We start from the raw sequence: 9,739 nt of genomic DNA, 5'->3' as shown, positions 1-9,739 counted from the left end.
GTATATTGTGAAGATTGTAGTGCTTGGTTTATTGATAGTGGTGTTGTTGTTTTGCGTTGCGAGTGTACTTTCGTTTTCTTTAAGGAGTTGGGTAATGTTTTGAAAGTCTTTTAGTGCTGATTAGATATTTTTGCAGTTGTTGACTTCCTGCCTTTTTTTTGCATTCTAGTTTGGTGCGTTTTCAGTGGGTGATTTGTGAGTGTGTTTCCATTTTATTGAGTCTGGTAGATTTTTTTGATTTTTTTTTTTTTTTTCATTGAGTTTGATTCCGTTTAAGAGAGTGGGTTACTGCTTTAGTTGTATTTTTATTTATTTTTTTTTCATTAGAGTCGCAGTGAGTGAGTTGTTGGTGTGTTGACATTGTATTGTGTGTGGGAGATCAGTGTAGTTAACTTTTCCAGGTTGTTTAATCAAGTTTTATCGCTGTTGAGTGCTGAGGTAACGAATTCATAGCACCGATTTTGATTGACTTGTCATTGTGCTGTTGGCAACTTCGTACTGGTGTACCACAGTCACCAATTTGCAAGTCAATTCGAGTTATGTCGACTAAAGTAAGACTTTTTAAGATATTTACCATCGTCATTATACAACAAAGTTATAGCCTATTTTGATTAAACGTTGAAATAGCCTCTTACTGGTTTTAATATTTTTACATTTTTCAGTATTAACTAATAGGCCTATTAAGGGCCTACTTATAGCTTTTGTAAATAAGAAATACCACGTTTGGTGCTGCTTGTCTTGTTAAGGTTCATTAGGTAATTAAACTATGTACTGCCCATCGTAACATCATATCGGGTTGACGTCTGAACATATATATTGAAATGTGATGAATCAAAAAAGAAAAAAAATGGATTATAGTTATTTATTTAAAATGTAGGCCTACATGCAAGCTCTTATAGCTTACTGTTTATTCTTAATATTTTTTTGTTTTCGAACCAGCGCCAATACTATGGCTGCAGGTTGCAGCACCCCTGCCTTAACCGCTTGACCATTCGACTCACCTAATTATGATTATTCAGGTGTATTTTGTTCTTTTACAGAAAGTAGCCAAAGGCTGAAATTTCCCGTTTAACGTGTTGGGAGAATATTTGAAAGTAGTGTAGACAAATTTATATAGCACTTTATATCGTAGTCTCAAGTGCTCATACTGTTACTTCCTTCTCCTAAAAAATCGGCCACTGACCGTCGGCCGACAACTCTGCTCCCTAAAATTGCTGTCTCGTGATTGTCGGTGGGAGTCTTAACGGACTTAAAGAAGGATTCGGGGTATAACAAAACAACCCAGTTATGTTAAAACGATAATTGAAAGAACTTGTCCGAATCATTTAGTTGCAAATTGACACTTGGGGCAAAACATAGGCTTAGTAATCCTCAACCTTTGCCTGGATGGAACAACATCATAAAAGAATGCTGAAATAAATAAGCAGTGATTGCAGATTCTACACAATGGAATGACCTGATTTTTAATGAGGAGAGATGGCGCATCATCATTAGTCCTAGTAGTACTACTACTGTCTAGCCTAGTAAATTGTTTATAATCACAAACAAAATAGTCAAATGAAAGGGCGAGTACGGTATGTGTAGTACAAACTGCGGGCTACGGTCCGTATGGTGCAGTCGATATAAGTATTGGCATTACGCTTGATGCAAAAAAACTCTGATCGTAATCTGGAAACCCTCGCAAGTATTCCCATGGAATACATTTGCTCAACGTGCTGTGATGAACCGTACAGCTACATGTATGCAGTCGCACTAGGCAGACTGAGGTCTGCGAAAAGTAAAGGTGTCCTAAGTGCCTGTGTAAAGATGGAACAGATACTTATGAGAAACGATCAATTGGCAAGGGAACCCTTTGATGCGTGCCAAACCATTGCTGACAAGCAGGCGGAAGACGTTTTGGCAAGGTAGGGTGATTAATCATTTAAAAAAATAATAATTAAAATTGATGAAAATTTCGTTTTATAAATATCTACTATTACTAAAAATATCTAATATCTACTTGGGCCTATACCATTTACCATATTGCTTTTCTGTGTTTTTTCAGCCTTGTGAAGATTTTTTCCTTTTTTTCCCTACCGAATTGGAATTTTTAAATAATAGTAGGCCTAAATATGTTTTCCCATTTTGTGTTTTCTGTAGATTTTATCCCCAGTGGAAAATGTCTAGCGGTTCGTGGCGATGGGAATTGCTTATTCAACGCACTTTCAGTGGCTCTATGGACACGAGGCTAGAAGTACAGAAATTCGAGTCAGGACTGTCATAGAAATGGAGGAAAATCGCGCAGCGTATTTGCATTCGCCCGCCAACTGTCGACTGCACATAGTTTCACCTTGGTGTCCCAAGGTATGCTGAATAGACGGCAAAGGAAAAATGGGAAACTTAAGGCTCTGCATGACTTATGGATGTTATACTTTAATGGACAATTAAAAACAGAAAAATATCTCAATCTATGCGCTGAAGCATGTGATGATTGAATCTATCTATGAACAGAATAATTATTATGATGAGCAGAAACAAAAGGAAATAAAGACCAAACCAGTATAAGTTTGTCCTCATACTGTAGTTCTTATGTGATGTAGTTGATCCAAATTCAAATTATACTTTATTCCCTTAAAATGACATTTTGTTGCCTCGAAATATATGATAATACAATTTGCGCCGACGATGGTGGGAGTATCATTATACAAATACTACAGTATTTCATTCCATGAAATAATATTTTTAGGTACGAAATGTTATTGAAGGAATAAAATAACATTACAAGGGAACGTAATGTTCGAGGGAACAAAATTAGGCTGCTATTGAATGATCATCATTTAAATTGGCCCATATCTCAACCTTGTTTGGGATTACAGCTGTGTCATCTTGAGACAGGATTTCAAACACGCAATAAGACATCAATGAAATAACACTAACGTACACTAAATTATACTACATAATACCGTACATTCTATTTAATATTTGTCTAACAAATAAACATTTAGGCTGCTATCATAAATAAAATGCATGTATACTTTTAGACATTATTGTGTTTTAGTCCATGGGTGCAGGCTACCACCACCCAAATAAATGTAATCTGTATTGAATATCAAATTGTACAACACAAAACATTACATTTATTAATTATGCACTGAAACTTACCTTAGTTTACAACTTCAAGTACAGTTTTACCACTCAGTATAAATAAAAATGAATGATAAAACAGAAAATTCTACATAAGGTCATAAGTATAATAAGGCTGTTTGTCTGTTTGCCCTCCTCACCTTCCCCACTACCTGAGAAAAAAATAGGGGTGGCAAAGCAAGAAAACTTTTTTTCTGCTTTGTTCTTTACTAAAAAAAAAAACTTTTCAACCAGCCCCTTTTTATCATTTAAAAAAAAAAAAAAAAATTTATATTTTTAGGCCTAATAGACCGTCTCAACGGCTATGTTGCTTTGATAGAATCCACATTCCCTCTTACCTGAAAAAAAGAAAAATATTAACAAAAGCATTGTGCTTGAATTAGCTGTAAATAGACATACACCACGGCATAGATGACGACTCCAAACAATAGTGGGTGTGGGATAATGCCCATATGGCGCCCTATACAAATTTCGCCCGACCGAAATTATCGGAGGCCGAAGTCATGAGGAAATGGGCCCGATCGTCTTTGGCAAAATGGGCCCAAACGTCTACCCGCCGTTTTAGAAAATGGGCCCGAAAGTCTACATCGGTAGGCCCGATCGTCCACACTTGTTGGGCGCGATCGTCCAAAAATGGGCCCGGTCGTCTCATGTGCCCGATTGTCTGTAATTCAGTTGAATTAGTCCTATATTTGTAAATGGGAATAACTGTAAATGTAATTTTTATTCACCATAGATATTTAAATTATTTTTACGTATATGGTATCAGAAGGTGCAAAAATCATTGGTGTAGTAGTGTGACACAGGGGTGGGCACGGGGAGGCACGTGCCCACCTTGTCTTGCCACTAAATTTTAAAAATTTTGGATCCTCCAGCCCCTGTGACAAGACAGCACAGTAATAGACATCATGCCAATTTTCAATTTTTCCTTGAAATTTTTATACTGTATATGAATTTCGAATAAAATGAAATGAAATGAAAACATGCATCTTCTAATTTCTAGCCAGCCCTCTATTAGTAGGCCCTATGTAGTGTATTGAGTACTAGCTAGGGCTAAGGCCGAATCCCTAAGGTCAAGGTAGACTACTCACTCAGGCCTTTGCCGCCTTAGTTACTGTAAAGTAATTTATTACCCCCAAAACTAGCTCAAATTTGCAGCATGGAAAATTGCTTGAAAAATAGGTGCGTGGAATTATAATTATTGAATATATTATAGTTCTAGGTCTACATTATATACCAGACTGTAAATTAAGGCCTGTGCATTTATGTTTTTCCATTATAAATACAAAAATGAGAAATATAATTTAGTTTCACATGGCAATTTTTTCTTTGATATGTACAGTACTGCATGCACAATCTTAATTTGGCATTATCTGTGCAGTAACTTTCTGCCAAGTTTCAATTTTGTCTGTTGTTTTGATATTGTACCTTGTGCTTGCAGATTCCACATCATGTCATCAGATAATTCTTTAACAAACTCTTCTGAAGCTGAACTTGGCAAACTCTGCAATAATCTGGAACAGGTTCGCCATAAGCTTCTGGATCAGTATATGTCAGAGGATTTAGAGAAGTATCAAGAACAGGCAAGACTGAATCATGAAGAGCAGATTCAGAAGGGCAAAGGTTTGGCTTCTTAAAGATAATAATCACTATTTCTGAATTTGATACAGTAGTATTTCTGGATAATTTGATCATAAGTGATGAACACAATTATGGAATATTGCCCCTAAAATTCATTTACATGGTATTGGTTGGGGAGGTGAGGATGGGGGAGTGAGCTCTGCCTACATCGAAACACAGCAAACTAACATTTTTGAAAATATTGTAGTGTGTACAGTAGCTGCAGTAGGCTGCATTATAATATCTAGGTGTAACATAATTGTGACAGGCCTACTTGGTATACATACAATATTACCAGTGTCATGCCTGAGTTATTATAACAGCAATATTACTGTACTGCAATATTTGTTTGTTTTGTAAAAGGGTGCATGCTGGTTGGCATACCTTCATCGTTACTGGAATATTGCCAGCCCGTCTGAAAGTGGCTTTTATTTGACAATACTGTTATGTACCCAGAACACAATCAAGAAAAAAGAACCTTTGTTGAAGTTGTCTTACTTTGACCACAATCAAAACAAAAAATATTTGTTGGAGATTGTTTTTTGGTAGTACCCTGACCACTGTCAGGAGAAAATAATCGTAATTGAAAATGGTTTCATGATATTTTACAGAAAGTATACAACAACTGAATGAGAACTTACAATCATTGTTGAATCAAGCAGAAGTCAACAAAAGAAGTAAGTATTGAATAATGATAATAGCACCAAATAAATACAGCTACAGTACCATACACAGATACACTATAATGTTACTTATATAGTGAATCTACTAAATTGTAGTGCTTTACTGGAAGCAGGTTGGCGCCACAGTTGTGGCTTGGACTCTCAACCTTGAGTTACGGGGTTCAAAACCCTTACTGTGCAAGTCGCTTGTGTCCTTAGGCAAGACACTTTATCTACGTTTGTCTCTCTACGCCCAGGAGTATAAATGGGTACCGGCATATGCTGGGAAGGTAAAACAGACTGCAGTGTGGGAGGAGTGGTGAGCCCCCACAGTCTTCCACGGTCTGGCCTAAACACCAGGGAAATAGAGACTCCAGCCCGTGATTCCCAGAGCTTTAGGTTTCGACCTTTACCTTTTACTTGCCTACAAAACCTTGTTCCTATATTCAAATGCTATATCAAGGCCAGGATTCTACTAAAACAACTACACTACTTTAGCCTTCTTAAAACAAGGTATACTGTAGTATTTAGCAGCGTTCAGCAAATTACTGTAGTGTGTTTTGTACATGTGTTGCACCAAATTCTTATTATAGATATGCTAGTATTATGTATGATGTTTGATCTTGCGTAAAAAAAAAAAAAAAAATCGCGATTTCGTCAAAAGAGATGCGCGCGGGGATGATAAACTAATCATTTTTTTTATGGGGCCTTACCTTTTACTTGCCTACAAAACCTTGTTCCTATATTCAAATGCTATATCAAGGCCAGGATTCTACTAAAACAACTACACTACTTTAGCCTTCTTAAAACAAGCTATACTGTAGTATTTAGCAGCGTTCAGCAAATTACTGTAGTGTGTTTTGTACATGTGTTGCACCAAATTCTTATTATAGATATGCTAGTATTATGTATGATGTTTGATCTTGCAACTAAAATTTAATATATTTAGCTTATTTTGAATTTCAGTTGCAGAGGAACGTAAAGAAGAGTTGAAGAAAATGAAGATCTCAATTGAAACCTCAATGAAAGAAATGCAAGAAACACTTTTACAGAAAGAAAGCACAGAAGGACAATTGAAAATTATGACCAAAGAAATTGAAAAAGAACAAGAATGTAGGTTTTATATTAAACTCAAGCTTGGTCTCCATACAATCGCTACATGCTATCACCAACACGCCTTCGGTGATGCTGATTGGTTAGTCGAATCAGGAAACCTTCCCGATTGCGTCTGGAACTGCTACGCAGTATGATTTGCACTGAAAACACTGTAGAGACAGTGTAGCGATTTTATGTAAACCAGGCAATACTAAAAATGAATCAACCTAAATATACAGAAAGTATTACTTCACTCTGTTGACCCAATACGGAACATACAGCTATAAGTTACATACATTTTTTGATTGAATATTCCATTGTTACATCAACACATAAACTTAATACAAGTGCTTTTTTTTTTATACAAATATTAAATTAATGGACAAAAAAAATGATTGCCTTTCTGCTCTACAGAGTGTGGGCAGGATGTAGAATACTTTTACTTTGCACTCTGAAACAGTCATATTTATTTTTGCTTGCTTACAGTACTGGTGGCACAAGAAAAAGCCACACATCTACGGTTACAGGAATTAAGGAAAGCCACAATGTTTTACAAGGATAGGCTAGCATTTTCCTTCAAGAAAATTGATGGTACAGTACTTAATATTTTACCATTATTTTGAGTTTGTGTTTCACTTTATTGAATAGTCAGTGTACTGCCCTCTAGAGGATAATCTGTCTAATATTTTGTGAATGTTTACTCTTAGCTCAATTGATATTCTATTGTCATTTCATGTAAAATATGCAACAATGACCTTACATACTGTATAATGTAATGTTAATAGAATACTAATAGAAAATGATTAATATACTATTTGACTTTTCTTTTTCAGGAGATCATCTGCAGATTGTTTTTACACAAATCAACCCAAATAATACTGACCAACCATATTTCTTTGTGGTGAAAGTGAATTCTGACAAAAAATATGAAGGTAAATATTGCTGAAAATAGATGGCTATATGCCATCAGTTGTATAAATACATGACAATACAAGAGTGTAATAATGAACTTGCAGTATTTTAGAAACCATCTAACTAATCCTCGAATAATCGCCGCTCTTGAATAATCAGCACACTAAACATGATTTTTTTAGCTAAGTGCCTTCTCGAATATACATATACTCTGTGTGTAAAGAAACACTTTGAGAAACCGTGTATGAGATACAATGTAAACAGTGTTCAAACGAATAAACAACACAATGAAGACTCAAGCATATCTTTATAAACAATTATTTACGATGATGTATGGCCTATGATAAGCCTACCGAACTACGGGAATACGCAAGATAAATAAATGGGAACGGGCATGGAAAGCACCACTTTTATTAATTTTTTTAATTGTTAATAATGTAATTTTAACATTTTCTCTTTGTCAGTTACTGATTGTCAGCCAGCTATTTCGAATCTAGATGAACTAATATGCAAGCTCAACGAAACAAATAACTTTTCACAGTTTGTCATCACTGTCCGCAAAGCTTTTAAGAGTATGATATGAAATGACTCATAAGCATGGCTTGTAGCTGAGACTCGATGGATCGTGTGACCCACACGGCCACCTGAAACTGAGCCAAGTATTGTGCGCAGTACCACCAGCCTTACCATGACTCATGTGACTTTAAGTGTACAACAATCATGGACTACAGAGGGCAGTGTTTGAAATTGCCAAAACCTGTGTTTATAATTAACTTCTTCCTGTCAATCAAAATATGTAAATGGATAGCCTACTACACAGTAGATATTTCTTATTGTCAAAACGTCATGAGATTTGCTTTCCTTCTTACAGTTCATAAATATTAATTTACAGTGTTCATATTTTTTTGTGTATACAGTTGAACTTGCCTATGTCGAATCCAAAATGGCATTGAAAAATTGACTTAGATAAAATTTGACTTACAGGTCGTTAATGAAATACACAACATTTGGCCTGTAAAATAAGATTGACTTAGAAATTATTCAAGTTAGGCAAAGTCAACTTATGAAAGTTGAACTGTTCAGTTAATAGGTGACCTGATGTTAGCATCATCGAAATGCAAATGCCATTGAGCACTGCATCTATGTTCCCGTGGATGTGTAGACAGGTTGAGGCAATTTCACCAATAGAAACATCAATTATTAAAATATGTGTCAGCATCTATGTTCCCGTGGATGTGTAGACAGGCTGAGGCAATTTCACCAATAGAAACACCAATTATTAAAATATGTGTCAGCTCAGCCCATGCTATCAACTCTACTGTGTCAGTTTCTTGTGATTGACCCATATATGGTTCAGTTTGACCTTTGACATCAATGCCCAAATGTAACAACTGTAACATATTTCTTTAAAAGTCTGCATGCATTTCTTCAAATTCACGCTTAATGTATGCTTTTATTATCTCCTGTACTTATATTTTTATAATTTTTATTTTTTAATTTTATGTAAATATTCTGTACAAATTGCTTCTGAGAACTCTTTTTTATTACATTCTACAATTTAAAATTATATAATTCAAAGCATTGGAAAGTATGTGTTGTACTATAACTGCATTGAAACTTGTTCAATTTCTTTTTTCTTAAATGATGTAGGAATCGATTTTTGTGTGTTTTTTATCAACATATATTTTGTATAATAATGTATACACGTTGAATGTGAATCTTAATAAATATGATTAAATTTCTTGATTTTTGTTTTTAAAATGAGTTATGTTAATGGCCTTTCATTTTCATATAAATATCTCTTTGCTCTATCTGGACCAGGGGTTATAATATATCAGTTGTTTCCAGATCATTAAAATTGCTTTTAGGGCAAACTTTTAGCCCTCCATTGGGGGCTTCGGTTCCCTTTCTAACCTAGTGTGCTACAATGTGAAATTTTAAAACAGATTTTCTATTCACCATCCTCTAACTTTATATTAAATGTTGATTTCAACTTTGATCTGATGTAAAATGTAGTTAAATATCGATGATGGAGCCAGAGGATGTGGAAAGGGAGCTCGCCCCTCTCCAAGTCAGCATCCAATAATGTAACCAAATGTAAAATTGCAATTCTTAATCTAGGCTCCTGGTTCTTTATGTATTTGAAGGGCCAAGTCAGTTTAGGGCCCCGACTGGGTCTGACAAAGTAGCATTATGAGGCCGTGTTTAATGGATTTCTAAAACCCATAAATCGTAAATACTCTACAGTACAGTAATTAAATTTCCAGTCATTTTGGGGCTGTTAGGCCCTTTTATTCAAACTTACTAAAATCCGCAAGGTATTTTGC

The 9,739-nt window shown here is 35.3% G+C and overlaps 1 protein-coding gene across 1 annotated transcript in view; it reads left to right on the top strand.

Annotated features, from left to right (window-relative positions):
* The window catches only part of LOC117108357 (kinetochore protein Spc25-like), a 12,814-nt gene extending 3,685 nt beyond the window's left edge, over window positions 1–9,129 (top strand). The window contains exons 2-7 of the mRNA XM_033250350.1: window positions 4,565–4,746; window positions 5,355–5,420; window positions 6,372–6,518; window positions 6,987–7,091; window positions 7,334–7,432; window positions 7,877–9,129. Of these exons, the coding sequence (XP_033106241.1) occupies window positions 4,575–4,746; window positions 5,355–5,420; window positions 6,372–6,518; window positions 6,987–7,091; window positions 7,334–7,432; window positions 7,877–7,995 (708 nt within the window). The 5' untranslated portion in view covers window positions 4,565–4,574 and the 3' untranslated portion in view covers window positions 7,996–9,129. The remainder of the gene's footprint in view (window positions 1–4,564; window positions 4,747–5,354; window positions 5,421–6,371; window positions 6,519–6,986; window positions 7,092–7,333; window positions 7,433–7,876) is intronic.
* Window positions 9,130–9,739: the final 610 nt, after the last annotated feature.

Source organism: Anneissia japonica, unplaced genomic scaffold (assembly GCF_011630105.1).
Source record: "Anneissia japonica isolate Jap-2015-1 unplaced genomic scaffold, ASM1163010v1 scaffold426_len1935630_cov189, whole genome shotgun sequence".
NCBI lineage: Eukaryota > Metazoa > Echinodermata > Crinoidea > Comatulida > Comatulidae > Anneissia > Anneissia japonica.
This window is presented reverse-complemented; position numbering and strand designations above follow the sequence as displayed.